Below are 21,367 nucleotides of genomic sequence, written 5' to 3'. Positions count from 1 at the left end.
TATTTAAAAAACATAAAATGAAAAATAAATTAAAAACTGCTTTAATGAAGAAAATACCAATTTCTAGATCATTCCTCTGTGTTTTTTTATGTGTTTTTTTAGTCTTTCAGTACTTTTTTTTTTTTTAACCTGCTGGAAAACTTTCCCTTAATACTTACAAATGTATTTCCTCAAATTATATGCACACCTCTGTTATATAACCACACCAGATTATAATATTTGCTTTGCTATCTCTCCTATTAACTATAAATTCCTTGTTTATAAGAACTCCTTTTGTATTATTTTGCCTTAACACTGACAGAAACATCATTTATGTTCAGGAAATATTGACAGAATGAATGAGTAAATGAATGAATGTCAAACAAATCAATCAACCCTGAGTTAATCACTGGGAATGAATCAATCAAGATAGGGAATGAGGGAGATATAAATGATTTGAAAGTTTATAATGTGTTTAAATTCAGTCTTTGAATAAATTAATTTCTCTGCCGTGTAGTTTCCCACTTAGAAAAATGTGAGGTGCAGTTCTCATTTCCTAATAATCTTCCCAGATAATGCCTAATAATTGATTTTCATGTTACTTTTTCAGTGTTTCTCTTTAACATTTGATTATTGAGCATCTTAAAATAATTATTTATTGGATAAGGGACATAATTTTAAGGATGTGGAGATATGACCTTTAAACCTTACAGAAACCATGCAAGATGAATATCATTGTCTTCATTTAACACAAGGAAATTGTGACTAAAATAGGTCATGTATATTATCTCTAAGATTTTGAGCAGGATAAAATTAGGGTTGGAACCCAAGTTTTATTTCTTTCTTTTTTGGATCAAAAAGCTGCTCTTTTTATTACTTAATTCTATCTTGTTGCATAGCCCATTGATTAATTTTTTTATTGGAAAATTATCAAAAATGCTGACCAGAATCAATGGAGACTTCACTACAACGAAATTCTTAGATATTTTTTCTTCCAGTTAAATTTATAATAATTTCTAGAATGTAGACTTTTCCACCTGTACCATGTTAATTCATTGGTATAAAATAATTATAAGATGCATGATTAAGTTTCCAGATATTCCACATGAGAGATAAAATTCTCACCCAGACTATTTCATAAAATTCCAACTAAAATGTTCACTTTCTGAAAAATCTTTATATCCATCATTTATTTTGTGGATTCATATACTTTTGAGATGGTCAGAAGTAAGTTTGTTTCCCAAAAGACACATATATTCTAAAACCTGTAACATTATTTGATCTTCCACCTGTTGATGCCAAATATATACTTCACTCTCATTTCTTACAAAACTAACACATATATTGAATGTATATAGATGAGAAATAGCTAGTACTTGCCTTAAAGAGTTATTATTATTGCTTTGTCATGTAATACAGGTCAAAACTTAAATTTTAAGTTTCTGATTTTTCTCATTTTTTTAAACCTTCCACATTTAAGCAGATGAAAAATTCACCCACAGTGAAATGCAGATGAAATGAAAGAAATGAAATGAAATGAAATGAAAGAAAAGACAGTGGCGTTCAATCTGGGTAATGGAAGGAGAGAAGGCTATTGTTCCATTTAACCTTGAACAAATTGGACCTTGTTCTTTCACAATCTATAGATAATGCATCGTAAATGTCAGTATTAATTTCCTAGTACTATTTAAAAGTGTACACAAGGGTGGTGGTCTTGAGAAGGTGACACATGAAAAAAAATTCTAAATTTACAAAATGTATATATAATGTAAAAACTATCATATTCTCTTTGATGATTCTTTTAAATTGACAGATCTATATATAGAGGGAGAAAAATATATAATTCACTTCTATGACTTTGATATTTATACCATTTTAGCTCTCTTCCTCTCTTAATACAGATATTAATGATTTCATATGAATGGCATGAATTATAGTTTCACATGAATGATATTGTTTAAAACCTACAGTTACGTTTTATATATAAAGGTACACTACAAAATGCTTTTCATAAGAAATACTTGCTAATTTACTCTGTTTTTAAAGTTTCGGTGGTCATATATTAGGTCATAAATGTAAAAATACACTTTTATTTAAATTATTATTTTTTGTAGTTTAATGATTTTTGTTTCTAAAATCCATGACAGAATATTAAATGTTAGTAATTTAATGTGTCCTTGAAAATTTAAACTAGAGATGATGAGATACTGTGCTTTCTCCCTTGGTAATCCAACAAAACCCCAAGTTAGAGTACATCAATGACACATTATTCAAAGATTCTCTTATCCCTTCTCCCTGTTTGCTTCAAATATAAAAATCTACTATGACTCATATAAAGCTATGCAGCATATAGGCAAAGCAGAGTTAAGGGGTGTCAGTGACAATGAGAAGCTCTGCCAGAAGCAAAGGCCTTTCTCTTATAACATCACACGTATATTCCAAAGAAATAAGTATTAAACAAGATCACACATTAAAATTTATAGGATATCTAGGAGAAATGAGACTGGGGAAGAAACTCAAAACTATTAAACTTTTAAAACAAAACCATAAACAGTAATATGCCTATTAAAATACTTGTAGGGTTAAATCATAAATAACATTTTTACCTAGAATTAGTTTTTTTGTTTTTTTTTTAAGCATGGAAGTAGGCATTTGCACTTCCTCTTTGAGGGCATTCTCTTCTAGCCATTTTTTATATTATTTTAATCAAAATTATAAACCTGATCTAAGTGTGCCCTTCATCCACTGCTTATTCTAGTCCATGGCTTTGCTAACTCTATAATTAGAACTCTCAGTTGTCACCAAAGAGCCCAACATAGAGGGACCTAGTGATTTTGAGAGCTACTATGCCATCCATAACTTCCCTAAATCAAGGTGATTCTACTGATTTTCATTTTTTTTCTTAATATATTGTTAAAGCTTTCCCTTTCATTGTAAGAAAGTATCTCCCTATCTTCAAATATTAACATCTTTAAAAATCTGTGCCAACACCATAGTGACATCTATGTTGGCATTATTTCCCTTTTAATCCATCACATGAAATATATCATACCAAATGAACACATATTGGACAGAACCGACTGCATCTTTAAGAATGAAAAGTATAGAAAGTGTTATACACATATAGACATATATGTATGACATATGTAAACATAACATATATAACTTTATATGGATATTCATGGGAAAATCATCTATATATCATTCAGTTTACCAGACAATATTTACACATCATTTTACTTTTCTTCTCATAGTCCAATGAGTGCTTGGGCAGATGCTGTAATCAGAAGTAGTTGGTAGAGTGTCCCTGTCAGACATCTACTAAGAGTTGTTAACACTTAGCCAAAAGGTACATTTTCAGACTTTTACTACTTTTCCCTAAACAATTCTAGGGATAAGAAACATTAAAAAGATATTATATAAATTCAGGAAAAGGCCCAGAGTTAGAACTTGGTAAAAAAAAAATAAGGCTTTCAAAATCTTATGTTCTTAATTCTATTTCAGCTAAGAATTCTAAATTCTTTTTAAGTTAAGAATGTAATTATTTATATGTCAAAGATAGTAAATTAATGTTTTGCTGAGGTCTACTTTTATAATTGTGTTCTCTCAAAGATCTATCTGGGTTATTCATCTATGGTTTACAGTTGCTTTACCTGTGTCTCAGTTTACTAAATTGTAAAATGGTTCTTCTAATAACTGTCCATAGTTAGCACTTATTAGTATTTCTATTTAACTAACACATAAAGTAAACTGAGTATCACCTGCATTTATACAGGCACATTTTCCAGTTGATAAATTAATTGGCTTCTAGAATCCAGATTCCATAATTAGGGAAAACACAATGTATCATATAACCACCACATATTATTGAAGGGGAATAATGTCCCACTGAGGATAACATGCAGATTCAAAGTTTGTATATAACTGTCATCCTTTCCTGTATTAGAAACCCACTGTCATCCCTGACATATAGCCCATGTATTATTTGCCTCCATGTTAACATTCACAATAGTCCCATGGGGAATTGTATTCTCCATTAGAAAATGAAAAATAGGGATCCCTGGGTGGCGCAGCGGTTTGGCGCCTGCCTTTGGCCCAGGGCGCGATCCTGGAGACCCGGGATCGAATCCCACATCGGGCTCCCGGTGCATGGAGCCTGCTTCTCCCTCTGCTTGTGTCTCTGCCTCTCTCTCTCTCTCTGTGACTATCATGAATAAATAAATAAAATCTTTAAAAAAAAAAAAAAAAAGAAAATGAAAAATAGGACACTGTTATGGAGATGGTCAGCTGCTGCCGTTTTTTGTTTTTTTGTTTTGTTTTGTTTTTTGTTTTTTTTTTTTAAAGATACACATGCTTTGTTCTATTTTTATTTGGAAAATTCCTATGTTTTTTAAGCCAACATATTTTATATGTTGGCTTTTGTATTATAATATCTAAAGCAGACCTGCTGTATAAGAGATTTACATAACAGTTACATACACATGTAGCATAAGGCCAGCTCTCCTGTTCTTGATCTGTTAATACAATGTGCTAAACATACTTTTGACTGGCCCTCTCTAAAGAGATCCAAAGAAGTGGAACAAATGCTGGTCTACCTCAGTGATGAATGATATAGTCATTCCCAGCAACTGAAGGTAAATATCACCAAACCCCCTTCTCTTTATACCTCTTCAGCCACTCTGTCAGAAATTATCACAAATGGAAACTGGCCAGTGGGTAAGAATTAATGTAGTAAGACTCTGACAGCAGAGATGATTAGGAGCTTGGAACTGGCTCCCATTTTATTGCACAATTTCTATCTGTGAGATATCCCTGAGGCCCTTTGCTGTTGGTTCTCTTCCAATATTTTCATGTGCTAAGATGTTTATCCTGAGGTTAATTTTGTGTGGATAATACTAACAGTCCATTTTTGAGTTTTATAGCTGGCTCATTAATAACCATGCTGTTCAGTATCTCAACCTGCGTTCTGATAAGCTCTTCATTTTTTTTGGCATCCTACAATAGAAATAACTTGATTTAATGAACTGGATTCTGCTTTTTCTTCATTACTCTAATGATAATTGTTATGCAGTTTTTGTGTCATGCTAAGGCTACAATCTCTGGCTTTTATTCAAGAAATATCAAAGAAAAATATGACTGAATTCCTTTCAAAACAAGGAAGAATCAGGGACATAAAGTGACCCTGATATGAGGAAGCTTATTCTATTAACAAATAGGAGGAAAGGGGAGAGATTGAGTGGAGGAGTAGGGAAAGGATGAAAAGATCCCTTTTTGCCTCTCACATTCAGAGATCCAAATTCTGATCAAGAAAAAAAACCATTAAATTATGTGTCTCAATAGCTTTTTGAATATAAAGAAAGCTTACTGGAAAAAAATGACTTAGAAAGAATACCTAATTTCAATGTCACAAATTATATAATCCAGAAAAAAAGTAGAAGATTTTTAATGCAACTGAATTTTTCCTTAGGCCCAAGAAAAGAAGAAAAACTTGACTGCTGTTTTACAAAGACTCAGGAATTACCTAAATTCGCTAAAGCCACTGGATCTGGGCTCAACTCAGTTTCCCACCCCCCACCCCCCAGTGGATAAGTTTTATTTCATAGTTTGATTTACAAATTTAAGTCATTTAACACAGGTACAACAGAAACATGTGAATGTGAACTCTACACCACCCCCCAAAAGCATATGAAAACACACAAGGATAGAGAAATTCAAAACTAAGTGGCCTAAACGTACAATTTTCGAACTAAGCCATCATTAAGGTTCACAGTTTCAGTACGAAAGCATGGTCCACGAGTAGTGATCATGCAAGTCCACCTGGAGGGCAGTCTGATCTCTGTTCAGCTTTAGTGCCTAATCACAGCCATACCTTTTCCAGGATGGCACCCCACATCCCTGTAATTCCTAATCCCAGTGGATTAATGCCATTTTTCTAAAAGGTTTAATACTAAACAGGATCTGTGAATTCAACTATATGGACACAAGTGTTGAAGATGTAATACAATTTGAGAATTTTGTTGATAAGCCTAATTTTGTATATATTATCAGGTAGGCCTTATCATAACCACCACCAGAAACACAGGCTTTGCCAGTATAAGAATGGCTCTAGGCAGAAGCCTAAAAATAACCTAGACCTATCAAATACTTCCCTATAACTCAGGGGGAAAAAAGATATTCAGCCAAAAATTATATTATAAACAAACCACAGGATCATAAAGTTGCAGAAATTAAGTGATATTCCTAGTGAAGATAGATAGGGATGTGGATGAGAAATAGTTCTCTGACAGGAAAAAAATGTTATTTCTCATATTGTAGTTAATAAATATAGGAGAAAAGTCATCCTACTGTTCTGTCTGTAGGGCAATCCATCCATGAGAAGAAATCTAAGGATCTTAAAATGAGAAAAAGAAGGAATTGGTCAAGAAGCTCTTAGCCAATGTATGTATCACTATGCGTGTATTGCTTGAAAGAGGTCAAACTTAATGCTATAACCAAACCGTCACTAACTATAAATTTCTATTAAATAAATTTCAGATGAAGGCAAGACAAATATTGTTTAAGGCAAATGTCCTATGTCAAACTCACCTTCTATTGAATCATCCAGCAGATGACTAAGTCCCCTATGCCCCTTCCCTTCCACACCCCAGTGGACAGATACACAGCTGCTAGTATAGCAATTTTAAAGTTCTACCACATAGGAAAAGAAATCTTGCCATGCAATAGATTAGTCAAGGAAAGTGTACTCATTCAAAAGTATTTTCCTTCCATCTATTGTAACCAAGTTTTACTGGTTAGGAAAAGACTTCTTAAAGTGTACTACAGGTGATCTTAACTATTTACAACATAAAACTATTTTATTACAAAAAAATAAAAATAAAAACAGCATATAATTTACTCAGGGTAACTCAGCATATCCTAACCAAGTCAGGACCAAAACATAGGTCTTCAGCTCTCTTTACATGGATTTAAGTAGCAATTTGTGAACATGACCAAACATGTAGTCTGCACGCTTTAGCTGGTGTTCGCTTGAATTCAATTTTGGTAATGATGGTGTTTTGGTTAGTCATAAAGATTGTTGGGGATCCCTGGGTGGCGCAGCGGTTTGGCGCCTGCCTTTGGCCCAGGGCGCGATCCTGGAGACCCGGGATCGAATCCCACGTCAGGCTCCCGGTGCATGGAGCCTGCTTCTCCCTCTGCCTATGTCTCTGCCTCTCTCTCTATCTCTGTGTGACTATCATAAATAAATAAAAAAAAAAAAAATTAAAAGATTGTTTGTCATTCTAAAGGCCTTTTGGATATTGTGTGTTTACTGATCTTTTTTTTCTATATTTTATTATATGCTCATATCCTGAACTCTCTCTCCATACAGACATACTTAGTGCTGAAGATTTTGAAATAAATGAAGACTGCCTTCTAAGACCTTAATTCTTAAGAAAAGTTCAGTCTTAATTTTGCTGTCTGTGTTATAAGATACACATTTCATGTTGCTACAGTCTTTCCACTGCTTAGAACAGGTGGAATTGTCTTTTACCACAACCTTCAACAAAATTGTATGTCCCCACTCTCAGCCTTGAAATACCCTCCTTTCTATGGACCCCCAGAAATTTCTGAAACAGAGAGAGTAAAACAAAATACCATAGTAAAAAAGATGAAGATGACTATATGCCTGAGACTAATATAGCACTGTATGTTAACTGTATTTGAATTAAAATTTTTAAAAATAATAAACGCTTAGAGCTTTAAGAGATGAAGATGACATTCAGAATGTCAAAGAGGAATCAAATAAATTGAAGCTTGCCAATTCTACATAACCAATTCATATTCTTTCATAACTCATCTTGAAATAGATATGACTGTAGCGTGCACCAAAATAGAACAACAAACCCAACTAGATGGAAAAATGTGTTAAAGTCATTGGATGGTAATGCACTGATATCATTGTGTATTCTAACACTGAAAACTTGTAAAGACAGGTTGAAAAGTTAAAAATGGCCCTTTAGAGAAAATACCAAAGGTGTAGAATTCTATGTTTTCTCTGGGTTTTGCAAGCCTTAGTAAGAGATTGAAGGCTTTTGTTTTTAAAAATCTACAACTATTTATTAATCATTAAGCTTGAAAGACATGCTTTTAAACTGTATTTTTAAAATGTCATAAAATATCTGTGAATTATTAACATTTTGTCTACACTTAATTCAGCTTTGAACTCATTAAATAGCTGTGAACAATAAGTTCATTGGAAAATTATATCTTCTACATCAACAAAACATTTTATAATGTTACCTTAGAGCTGCTACCAGTGTTATGCTAGAACATTCTGCCTTAATAATGGACAACACTCTAATAATCACTCCAAAGGATCTGTGGATTACACTTTTTTTATATTAGAAGTCCATCTGACATAATATCTCATATGACATGACAATACATTTATCCATAGACACTGCCCAGTTTAATTTCTGGACAATTGGTCCAAGGCTTTTCTTCAGTTCTCCATTTCTAACTGCAAGGAAATATGCTCAAAATAAGCAACACTGGCTACAAACAAAAGAATAGTGACAGTTTCTATTGTTTCATGAATTTAATAACTGTCTTAAATTGCTTACTATAATTCACAAAGTATTTTCAAATATATTATGTCACTTAATGCATGCAAAGCTGAGGAAAACAAGACTATCTTGCCATCATTAAAGATAAGGAAACTGAATCTTGGAGTTTTAATGTCTTGCCTATCCATGTTCAGAGGAAAGCTGTGACTCAGATAGCCATATTTTTATTCAGCTTAAAAACTGAAGTTAATCATTATAACCTATTCCCTGTGGATCATGTTTTACTCTCTAATATTTGCAATAAATCCCCCAAGCTTCAAAATATAGTATCTTTATATAAACTAAAGGCTTTTAAAGGTCCTTCCATTTTAAACCTCACATGAGTCTACTTTTCCTGTAAAGAATTAGTTCAACAGAATTTTCAGTGTTCAGGCATAATGTGCCAGGCATAATGATTCATGATATTTCTCAAATGACAGACAAGTTGTATCAGTGTCACCTGTGAATCTGGAAAAAATAGCAACTCCACACTTCGTTCTGAAATAGGCAATTAGAATTCTAGGCACAAGCACGTGCATATGTGTAGTAACAATTTGCAATAATCTGGTAAAAAGGTAATGTTGCAAAAACTAAAAAATTAAAATTAAAAAATAAAATTACAAGAGCTAAAGATCACAGACACCACAGAAGGACAATACAGATTTAGATTTGGATCATGGGGTCACCATTAATTGTGTGATTTAGAGGATGGGGGGAGATCATGACTAAGACACTTTGATGGCACAGTGTACTTATAGTACAGGAATAATAATACACTCATAAGCCACACAAAAGACAACTTATTCCCCAGAAAGGTTACATAAATCTAGGTAGTGAAGAGTAAATAAAATAATAGATCTTAAGTACTTAAGCTACAAAAGACATTGGTATTAGCTTACCAGGGTTGGTTATCATAAACAATAGAAATGTATCTTCTCACAGTTCTGGAGAATAGAAGTCTAAGAGCAAGGTGTCAGTAGGTGTGTTTTTCTTCTGAGACCTCTCTCCTTGGCTTGCAGCTCATTTCCTTCTTGCTGCCTCTTCACAGGATCTTTCTTCTGCATGGTTCAGGTCTTTAAGATCTCTGTTGTATCCCAATTTTCTCTTGTAAGGACACCAGTCAGATGGGTCACAGCCTACCCTAATGTCTTCATTTCAACTGACCACTGGGAAGGCATTATCTCCAAACAGTCACATTCTGAGGCAGTAGGCACTAGAGATTCAACATATGGATTTTGAAAGACAAAACATAGCCAATAACAGCATCCAGTAAATTTTAGTTGTCCTATATTTTGTCCCATTCCCTGCCTCCTCCTTTACCTAACTCAAGGGTTTCACACAGCCTCTGTATCTGTTCAGTTCTATTTGCTGCCTAGAAGTTATTTTCTTTAGCAAATCTGATAATGTTAAAAGCCCGTTGATGAGGATTATTTTGTGTATTGGCATGTACTGGTGCTTCTCAGCAACACATTTACATAATGCAGCCAAGGGAATTTGGTGTCTTTACAGGAGAGTAAATAGGGTGAAGATTTCTGGTATGCAGCTCAAATAAAACTAGAGATTTTCTCAGAACCTTGCATGCTCGATGATCTTTAAATCTATCACAAGGACAAATAAATGCATGTTTGAACTATGTCTAGGTTTGGATCTAAATCTGATTTTATGAGAGGCTGTTGTCTTAGCATTTTTATATTCTAGAAAAGAGGATACCATTGTACCACTGTAATTTGACTTTTTAAGATTGTATACCCTATCCTTTGAGAGACAAAGTCCATGCTTTATAACCTGTGTGTCCTTTTTTACTTCTAGCTTTCAAATTTTTCAAATATATGCATCTCTCTTTCCTTTTTCTTTTTTTTTTTTTTTTTGCTAACTTTGGTGATGCAAAGTAATTTTTCCTCAATATATGCTTAAATTCTCTTTAGTGAGAATTCCATCACAAAAAAAAAAAAAAAAAAACAAATAACAAAAAACAAAAAAAAATTCAGGGAATATTAATGTATTTTCTTTGGTGTCAGAAATTCTTTAGGACTTTTCATTCCTTGTGTTAAGAAACAAAATTCAACTGAGTAATATAAATATCTAATTAACTTTATTCAATGATTCGTGATTTGGACAGCATCCCATTCAGCAAATAGAAGTTCCATGGACTTGTAAAAAATGGAAAGATTTTATAGGCAGAAATGGGATGGAACAGAAGGCTTTTAGCAAAAGAAAACAAAAGATTGTTTCAGCCCAGGTCACTTTCCCTTAAGGGGGAAGTTGGGGGCTGGGAGAGGGAGGGGGTCTTAACATGTAGATTACCTTACTAGTACAGATCAGGAAATTTCAAAGCGATTGGTTTAAAATTCCACTCATGGGAGAGGATGACATTGCAATTAGGTTAGGTATTAAGTTTTGGAGGAATTTTATAAAAGACACTTCATTTTGGGTCTGTTGCCTTTTTTAATGCTTGTTAAACAATTATTAAGTCTCCATAACTGGTTCTGATCTCTATCAGATCCTTTAGGCATTGCATACCATCTGCAAGATATTTCTAAAACACAATGTCTGGAAGAAATTCAATAAAGTGGTCCAGTATGTCAACTTGATTATCATTCTTTGGAAATGCCTATGAAAAGTGAATGTATGTTTCTTCAGTTCTCTCAGTTGAAAAAATGGTTAAAATAATCTCTTAGAACATCTTCAAATCTTTTTTTTTTTTTTTTCATTTTTTCAGCCCATTAGAGAACTTTTCATTTGAAATTTTACAAAGGAAAATAGCATTATATTTTCAGGTTTATTATGAAGGATTAACAGATATTTTAATAACCCACATAGGTCTTTTCCAAAATTTTTAAATATTAAGTGTGAAAGTTAAAATTTCTACCACATTGCCAATTGTTTTGCCTCATGTTTTGGTCCAATGTGTTGGTATTTACAGGGATGAAGAACCAGGAGGCCAGCTGGTTACAGATAAGTTCCATATTGACTGGGATTCAGTACTTGTTGACACAGATAATGTCATCACGGCACGATTTGATGGCAGAGGAAGTGGATTCCAGGGCCTGAAAATTTTGCAGGAGATTCATCGAAGGTTAGGTTCAGTGGAAGTAAAGGACCAAATAGCAGCTGTGAAGTAAGTGGGTGCACATTTTCCTGTTTTTCCTATAATGACAGAAGCTAGGTATATGATACATTAATACTAATTCAGAAATTTTTACTTTACTGAATGGAAAGTTCTAAGTCATAAAGACTATATCATTTTTTCAAGTATTTTTCACTCTTAGCACCATATAAAATAATTATCATATATCTACCCCCAGAATGAAAATTTATTTTGAATTTATGAAAGTGGGAGAGACCTTGGGGTGTCTGGGTATTTCAGTCAGTTAAGCATCCAACTCTTGATTTCAGTTCAGGTCATGATTTCAGGGACATGGAGTCGAGCCCTGCATTGGCCTCCGTGCTGGGCCTAAAGTATGCTTAAGATTCACTCCCTCTCCTTCTCTCTCTGCCCCTCCCACCCTAAAAAATGGGAGAGACCTTAATTAAACCACTCTATTATTTATTTACAATAATCTACAGTGTCTATTACTTCCCAGTTAACTACAATTCTTGAACTTCACAGATACCATTCCCACGGTGGCATGAGTGACCAAAAAATCGAGTAGGTTCTTCAAAACAATACACAGAAATTGACTAGGATTTGTCAAAATGTAGGTCAGTAGGTCTGAAATGGAGCCCCAAGTTCTGCATTTGTATCAACCTGCCAGGTGATATCCAAACAACTGGACCATCACTTTGAGTAGCAAGGTTTTGGAATATATGATCCTTCAACATAAATAGAACTCCAATCACTAAAGTATTTCTAGTTGGAAGTCTGGTTTTCTTTGTGTGCATGTGTGTGAGTGCCAAGAATGAATTCCCATGTGCATTTGACTCAAAATATAAGTGTTATTTTTCTCCTTGCAGATTTTTACTGAAACAGCCATACATTGACTCCAAAAGATTAAGCATTTTTGGAAAGGTAAATAGAAATGTTGTCTCAAAAAAAAAAAAAAGAAAAAGAAATGTTTCTATGTATTTTTTATGTATATAAAGTACATATATATATACACACACAACTTGTATTATGTGTTTGTATTTGTGCCTAGTTTCTTCATTTTACTATAATCTCTCTGTACTATTCTTTAAAATGTAATATTATAATTAATAATGTGTACATCAGTCACTTATTAATCCAGCAACTATTTATTATCTAATTGGTCCTGGTATTAGAAGTAGAGCAATAATGAATAACAAAAAAATAGGTTTTCATAAAGCTTATCTTTTAGAAAGGAGAAACAAACACATAAATGAAAAACATAGTTTCATATAAGTCTTAAAAGAAAAATAAAAAAATAGGTGGACAAAAGTTAACTCTAAAAAGGGTCAGTGTTATTGGATTAAGCAGTCAAGTGAGATCCCATGGATTAAATGGTATTTAGGCTGATACCTAAATAACAAAAGGGAGCCAGTCCTACAACCGTCCTGTGGCAGGGTGGTCTCTATAAAAGGATCAAGTACCATAGCCTTAGGGAAGACTGACAGGGCTTAGAAATGGAAAGATGACCAATATGCATAATTCTGTCTTTAGTGTTTTCTGCATGATATATTTCATTGCAATAATTTTTATGTCAGGTTAAACATCATTTTCACAGTAGGGAAAGAGACGCCATATAGATACTTACTAGGCTGCTAGTTTATCCCTATCACTGGGCTAGACACTATAATGGATACTAAGATGAAAGGAAGGAGATCTAGTATTATTTTAGTTTAGAAACAAGTAAAATTATTGGTGTGCATGGATTTAAACATAAAAGATGTTTTACTATCCATAAATGAACCAGAGATACATGACAGGAATAACTGATCATTTTACTGGGGTATAAATTTTAGTGGTGTTCACTGACAAGTAAGTATATGAAAAGACATTTAACAAAAGAATAAAATGTAAATCATCACAAATCACTGCCATTCTCCCCTGACTTCAGAGACCTGCAGTGCACCATGTCTTTGCTTTATTCTTGTTCTCAGTAACACTCAAGAGATCAATACAATGTTCCTCTGACATAAGTACAAATACATAGATTAAAGCCCAAACAATAAAGATTTTTAATGAAAAAATGGAAATGTCTAAGAAAGTGATCATTCCAAAGAAATGGAAATGCTAGACAAATTAACAAGTACATACACCAAAGTCTTCTCAAAAGCTATAGTATGGATGAACCTTGAAGACCCTGTGCTCAGAGAAGTGGACCCATCACAGAGGGACAAACTGTGACCCCACTTACATAAGATATCTAGAGTAGTGAAGTTTATGAAGACAGAGTGGAATGGTGGTTGCCCAGGGAGAGGGGAAAAGGAAAGCTTGTTGCTTAATAGGTAATAGAACTTCACAATTGCAAGCTGAATAAGTTCTAGAGATCTGTTTCACAATAATGTGAATACATCTGACACTATTGAACTGTGCACCTAAAAGTGGTTACCTTAGTAAATATAAAGCGTTTCTTACCACACACATAAAAAAGTGCATCTAGTGGAGAACATTTTACTCTTTAATGGTCCTGATATATATAATAATTTACAATAGACTTAGGGCTTATATATTTTAAGACTCTATCCACACACAAATAAGTCTAAAATGATCAAATGAGCTAAACAAATATTCATTACTATGGAAATTTAGATTCAGAAGGTTGTAAAATACCTCATGGAGAATACCTGGATGGTAAAAGTCATTCAACAAGCAGAGAGCAAGAAGGCTTTCATGTAATGCCCAATGTCAGTAGGAAAAGCATAGTTGAAGAACATGAATAAAGTAACTGACTATAATTAAGGCTCACATAAAGGAATGACAGGTAAAACAGTGAGAGAAGTATGGGCACAGACCTTAGAAAGTCCTTCATGTTAACCACAAAGTCAGATTTTGGTCCATAACCAGGAGAAAATAAAGTTCTAGGCCTCAGTTTTAAAAGTTCAAAATCCTGTATTTATCATTTTATAAGGGGGCTGATGAGCCTCAGGTAACTGATTCTGGTAATCTAAATATACAAAAGACTGATATAGGATATAAACAAGTAAAATGTAATTAGATTTATTTTAAATGGAAAAATATTCCATTTCAATTAAATAAATTAAAATGAATATCTGTGACTGAATTATAGTTTAGAACGTGGCTTTCTGATCAAAAAAAAAAAGGAATGCCATTAGCATCAAGACTTCATAGATCTCATAGTTTTTTTTCTTAAAATATACTTATTTAATTTCAGTATCAAACTAAGTTATCCAAAACTCATAAAATAGGCTGGGGAGTTATGATTCATGCTTTTTTTGGCATCAGATTATAAAGCTATAGGAGGCTTTGTTTCCTTTGTTGGAAAAATGTAATGTTAAATTTATTTAATCAAGACAAGAATACTAAGAGTTTTCCATTTCTTTTGGAGTCAGTTTTAGAACTTTTAAAAGATTTTTTTTTTTCCGTTTCATATATTTTTATGTTTTTGAAGCATAGTATATATTGCTATATGTTTAATCATTTCATTAGTGGGGGTAATGTGCTATTTGACTCCTAGTTTGGTTTATTAGTCCCTTTTTGCCTTTGCTAGGACATTTTCTCTTAATTGCTCTTGTTCTCCCTGCTTGTCTCTCTTCTACCCCTCTCCCCCATGCCTCTCTTTTAATGAACCATATTTTGGCTTAGTTGTTCTCAATTTGTCTTTTCTATTTCACTAATTTCTCCACTTACTATCCTTATTTTTTTCTTCTACTGTTTAAACCATTTGTTCCTAATTACTGACTTGAATGTCTACCTTATTAATTTTCAGCAGTATTTCTTTCATTTGAGTTATGAAATCCCTTGCATTACTGCCTTAGGTATTTCCCACCAGTACTGATAGGTAGTACTTTTTTTAAAAATTTCATATAGTTATCCCCAGACCTCAACCTAATCCCACATAATGTATAATAATATTAATGTTCATTCCATCAAGTAATTATATCTAAAAGTTAAAGAAAACTAGAAAATTTTCTTTTATTAAAAAAAAATATAATTACATGAATTGAGAATAGATGGCAAAATTGAAAACCCATAAACATTATATGGAGAACTGATATTGCTGTGATTATCAGGCTACATCAATAGGGAATAAAATTAATTCCACATTTATCAAATGTCTACTATGTGCCTACCACTTTTGAAAGTGCTGGACATATGGCAATCACATATATACACAAGTTTTTTGAATTCCTAGTTTAGTGACGAAAGAAATAAAAAACAAATTTTAAAAATTAGGAAAGTATGTAAAATGTCAGTAATAGAACAATTCAGGAATATTAACCAGAGAGTAAGATTGGGTGCCCAAGATTAAAGAAGAGATAGCAATTTCCATTTGTATAACAGGGAAGATTTCACTAGGAAATCATGTGACCTAGGACTATGAAATTTTAGAAGTCAAGAAACATCAATATATGAGAAATGTAAAAAAAAAAAAAAAGTACAAACATTAATATGGAAGCTTGTTAAAATTTGACTTAAAGAGGTAATTATTATACTTTTATATATTCTCAATTGACATAAGGCTTGATAGTGGCAGTCATTTCTAAGGTTTGAAGCTATTAATATATGTAGTATGAAGGACAAAAATCAAGACAGGATGGTAAGAACTGTGATAAAATGCATATGATTACAATAAACAAAAAGATTTAATGTAAAATAATGCAATAAATTGTGTTACTAGTGAGATATATAGAGTATTTTTATTTTACATTAATTCATTGTGTGCCATAAGTGATGTGGTTCACAAAGAGTCTTAAGTCTAAGGCTAGGAAGAACTTTTTTTCTCCAGTTCTGTCAGTGTTTTTGACTGTATTCATTAACTCTCAGAGTACTCAAAAAAGTCACTTAACGATTATCTCAAAATACAAGATGCATGAAAATGTAATTTCTCAGTAAAATGGTTACTGTAGACACTACCCCCGGCTCCTCTAAATCCATCTATCTATTGGATTCAGTTTCTTTCATCATGGGTATATCTTTTTTAAGATAAAAAATTCTCAGGAAACATTTCTATACTTTAGGTCCACTGAATAAAAAAAAATTAACAGATAAATTTGTTAAAATTGTATAAGTAAAGTTAAAATGCTATGCAAATGAAAAGTTGATATCAATGAATGGAAAAATGTGACCACTGAGAAACCAATAAAATGATTGCACAATTGACCAGAACAACCTATTCCATTAACTATTTTTGATCTTATCAAATAAAAAACACCCTCCAACTAAGTCAATATGATGACCCACAGTTTCTGGTATCTTCCGGATAGACCAGAGTTGTTCTGAAAATTAAAATCACCATCTTGTGTCGACTTAGAACTTACATCCGATTCCTACCCTTTTCCAGGATATAGTTTCTTAGAACTTTTTTATGATCTACTCTTGCATTATGTGAGCAAATATAAAATGGTACAGAGGAAGGTGGGCAATTAAAATTCAATTTATTCTAATGCCTCCCAGTGTTGATTTTATTTTAAAAGTAGAAATTATTTTGCTGGGGATCCCTGGGTGGCTCAGTGGTTTAGTGCCTGCCTTTGGCCTGGGGCATGATCCTGGAGTCCTGGGATCAAGTCCTATATCAGGCTTCATGCATGGAGCCTACTTCTCCTTCTGCCTGTGTCTCTGCCTCTCTCTCTCTCATTCTGTCTCTCATGAATAAATAAATAAAATCTTAAAAAAAATTATTTTGCTGAAATAAATTAAAGCAACATTTTGGATTAGGTTTTTGAATACTATAGAGAGAATTTTATTTAACAGATTTGCTATCAGTAACTCTTAAAAACTATTTAGCTTAATTCTCAAATTTTCATATTAAAAAAAAAACAGTAAAATGCAACTCCTTTGCAGCAACCCTAGATTGATTTACAACCCTAGATTCACTTTAGAATTACTTGGAAAGCTCCACAGCCCATTCTCCACAACTAAATTATTTTTGAGAGCGTTGATATATATATTTAAATCTCCACTAGTTTGGGGAATGCTGGTTGAAGCTAGGGAGAGGTTTGGGTAGGTATATTTGTTATATTATTATACTGTAAAAACTTATTATTCAAAACATGGAACAGCAGCCTAGGCATCCCCTGGGAGTTTGTTAAAAATGCAACATCTTGGGCCCCACTCAGGATCTACTGAATTAAAATAATATGCATTTAACAACATCTCCAAGTGATATGAATGAATTCTCAAGTATTGACCTAGAATCTGCCCCTCTGTTGGAAGACACCATTCTACTTAGTTCCTAGAGATAATCATACTGAGACTTACACGAAACAGGATTAAAAAAAAAAAAACATAATACCAATGTATTAATTTATATTATTAAATTGTGATGTATAGTTGTTCTGTGGATTGAAATATTCAGCTATTCTTTCAAAATAGGTTATATAAACAACTGAATCATAATCAAATTTGTTCTAATTCTATTGTGGAATTAGAACCAGAAAAGTTACCGACTGAGATGACCATTTCTCACTGTGGGAACAGTGTTGCCCCATGGGAAATGTGTGAAACCTCTTGGCTTCAACACCTTGGTCATACCTTCATGACCAAGAACAAGAAACAATACACTGGAAAAGCTCTCTTTAGGGACAGAATCTTTAGAGGCTCTCTATACTTTTGCTCTATAATAGCTACTTACTTACTTTGCAGAACTCACCCCACCCCTGCATACTTCTGGAGGGGAGCAGAATATGCCATCCTAGAATACGCCTCTTTGGCATAAGGATCATTTTGAGCTGATTATTTTAAGACACAGGAGAAGCTTTGGAAACAGAATAGAAATTACTCTTTTGTAAGAGACATTTACATTTATAAAATAAATCTCCATTTGTGTCTCCCTCCTTATACTGGGATGAGAAGGTTGACTCTAAATCATAAGAAACTCTTATTAGGGGGCACCTGGGTGGCTCAGTGGTTAAGCGTCTGCCTTTGGCTCAGGTCATGATCCCAGGGTCCTGGGATTGAGTCACTGGGCTCCCCACAGGGAGCGTGCTTCTCCCTCTACCTAGGTCTCTGCTTCTCTCATGAATAAATACAATCTTTAAAAAAAAAAAAAAAAAGAAAGAAACTCTTATTAATAGAGAAGGAACTGACTCCAAAGCAGACTTAAATCCACCTCACCCCCTAACAAACCTTACCCTTGTTTATAGTTCTTTTCCTGGTAACTTCCCATAACTGAGCTCCCTCCAACCTCTTTGTCTTTGGCTAAAGATGGTTTTTGGGGTGCTGGCTTGGGCGACCTCCAGGAGTTATTATTCAGCATCACTAGGTATTTCCTGTGTGTATGTGAGGTACACATGTTAATAAACTATTTTTTTCTCTTGATAATCTTTTATTATAGGCATCTCAGCCAAGAACTCAGAAGGAGAGGAGATACTATTTTTTTCTCCTCCACTTCTTTCTTTAGATGCCTTAACACTTTTAAGCTTAATACTTCTGAATTTTACTGCCCTAAGGGTATTTTTGTATCTTTCAAAAGATAGGAGTAAAGACACTCTGTGGTACCTTATCTGTTATAATAATATTATTTCCCTCTTTTTCCCAATTGGTGGAGAAGCTTTGCTCAAGCTTCTGGGTACTAGCTAAATATTCTAGCACAAAATTGACATATGCAAAAAAAAGAAGAATTTTCCCCCTACTCTTCTGAGCTCTTATCTGAGAACCCTTGAATAAAAGATTCAAGAGAAAAACAGAAGTTTATTGACATACATGCATGAGACATACTCAGGAAAAAGAGAGTAACTCTCTGAGGTGGGCTTAGAATTCAAGCTTAAATACCACCTTCATAGGGAAAGAAGGGCAGGATGTAGGCCTTTTAGGATAGGAGACTGAATGGTTGTTAGGAAAGATGAATGGACCCTTAGAGGAAGAGATGGGAAGAGTGATAGTTTATGATGGTCTTTCTAGGTGTGTTGTGGATTTCTAGTGACAAGAATAAATCTTCCCTCATTGATGAAATTCCCAGGAAGAGGGTTTATGACAACAGTTCCTTTCAGAGGGTCTGTCTTTAGACAGATAAGAGGAGTTCAGAGAAAGCCTTTCCTTGCATTTGTTCTTTTTCAAAGCTCTACAGCTCAAAATAATCAATAGGCAAAAGTGGCATATTTTGCTACTCTTTACATAGGTTCTCTCAGATGCTTAAGTAATCTTTGCATTTGGGACTTTGATGTTAATCATCCTATTTAAATAATGTTCCAAATAAGATAAATGAAATTTGTATTTCTCATCTCAAGAATTTAGTGAGACTAACAGATTCCTGTCACAGTGGACTACACTAAACTCTTCTTGGTAATCTTTCAAAAGTAGACCTCATCATGAACCAATTGCATCAGAATAGCTGAGGCTAAGGCCTGGATCATTGTTTTTGTTTTTGTTTTTTTTTTTTTTAAATAACTCCCAGGATACTCTGATGTCCAACAAGATGAAGAATACTGCCCACAGCATAGCTAAAAAATTTCTAAAATGAATATATAACTCAGTAGGTCATTACCTTAACCTAAATCTATTAAACTGTTAAAATCTCCTCTGGAATTTTCTTGGTCAAATCATGGGCTACAAAAGAAAAATGGACATCTTTATTTTTTTTAAATATTCATAATTAACTTAGTTCAAAGGAACTGCAAGAGGATATTTAAAATTAAATAATAATCCAACTCATGTAACTAGCAAGATTATTTACCAAGCTCATTTCCTTCAAATATTTAGGAGTGTAGAACTTGGGATGCCTGCGTGGCTCAGCAGTTGAGTGTCTGCCTTTAGCTCAGGGCGTGATCCCAGAGTCCTGGGATCGAGTCCCACATTGGGTTCCCTGCGTGAAGCCTGCTTCTCCCTCTACTATGTCTTTGCCTCTCTCTGTCTCATGAATAAACAAAATCTTAAAAAAAGGCATAGAACTGAAAGCAGAATCTATATTTGCGATGATAGATTTTACTTATTTATATTAATATTTATTCATTTGAGAGATACAGAGCATGAACGGGGTGGGGGGGGGAGGAGTAAGAGGGAGAGGGTGAGGGAGAAGCAGATTCCCTGCTGAGCGGGAGCCTGATGTGGGGCAATATCTCAGGACCCTGAGCTCATGACCCAAGCCAAAGGCAGATGCTCAACTGACTGAGCTATCCAGGCACCACTCGATGACAAGAGTTCAAATATTTAATTCTACTTTCCTAATTCTACGTAACCATCATTATTAAATATTTCACTAAATCTGTGTGTGTGTGTGTGATTTGTTGAAATGATATATGATTTAATAAGTGCTATATTTCCCTAGCTTTGAGTTATTTGGAGTCGTTCCCAGATATACTACATGAAATCAAAGAGCAAACACTGGACACTGGCAATATATAATTAATTTTATATTTTACATAAACTTATTGTTTTATAAAAATTTAGATTCAAAATTTTCATTTATACAAAGTGATCTTCGTGTATTCTTTTCTCATATCTGCGACATTATAAGACATTCTGTTATGTATATTACCAAACAGTGATCAAAAGCTAAAAATACCTCTAAAGATAACTGATATACTCTCGCTATATATATATATTTTTTTAATTTTGCCAGGGATATGGTGGCTATATTGCATCAATGATATTAAAATCAGATGAAAAGCTTTTTAAATGTGGATCAGTGATTGCACCCATCACAGACTTGAAGTTGTACGGTGAGTACTTCCTATAGATTGACTTAATATATTGATTTGTAAAAAAGAAAATCCGAGGAACTCAA

General features: G+C 33.5%; 1 protein-coding gene and 1 long non-coding RNA gene across 8 annotated transcripts in view; one reads left to right on the top strand and one right to left on the bottom strand.

The window, feature by feature from the left end:
- LOC140611887 (uncharacterized) overlaps window positions 1-21,367 on the bottom strand; it is a 160,596-nt gene that overhangs the window by 122,556 nt on the left and 16,673 nt on the right. The window lies entirely within an intron of this gene.
- DPP10 (dipeptidyl peptidase like 10) overlaps window positions 1-21,367 on the top strand; it is a 1,275,784-nt gene that overhangs the window by 1,246,276 nt on the left and 8,141 nt on the right. For all 4 annotated transcript variants that reach the window (XM_072788965.1, XM_072788964.1, XM_072788966.1 and 1 more), the window contains 3 exons: window positions 11,488-11,682; window positions 12,519-12,573; window positions 21,203-21,302. In XM_072788965.1, the coding sequence (XP_072645066.1) occupies window positions 11,488-11,682; window positions 12,519-12,573; window positions 21,203-21,302 (350 nt within the window). The remainder of the gene's footprint in view (window positions 1-11,487; window positions 11,683-12,518; window positions 12,574-21,202; window positions 21,303-21,367) is intronic.

This window comes from Canis lupus, chromosome 20 (assembly GCF_048164855.1).
Source record: "Canis lupus baileyi chromosome 20, mCanLup2.hap1, whole genome shotgun sequence".
Taxonomy (NCBI): domain Eukaryota; kingdom Metazoa; phylum Chordata; class Mammalia; order Carnivora; family Canidae; genus Canis; species Canis lupus.
The sequence above is the reverse complement of the archived record's forward strand: the minus strand, read 5'-3'. Positions and strand labels throughout refer to the sequence as shown.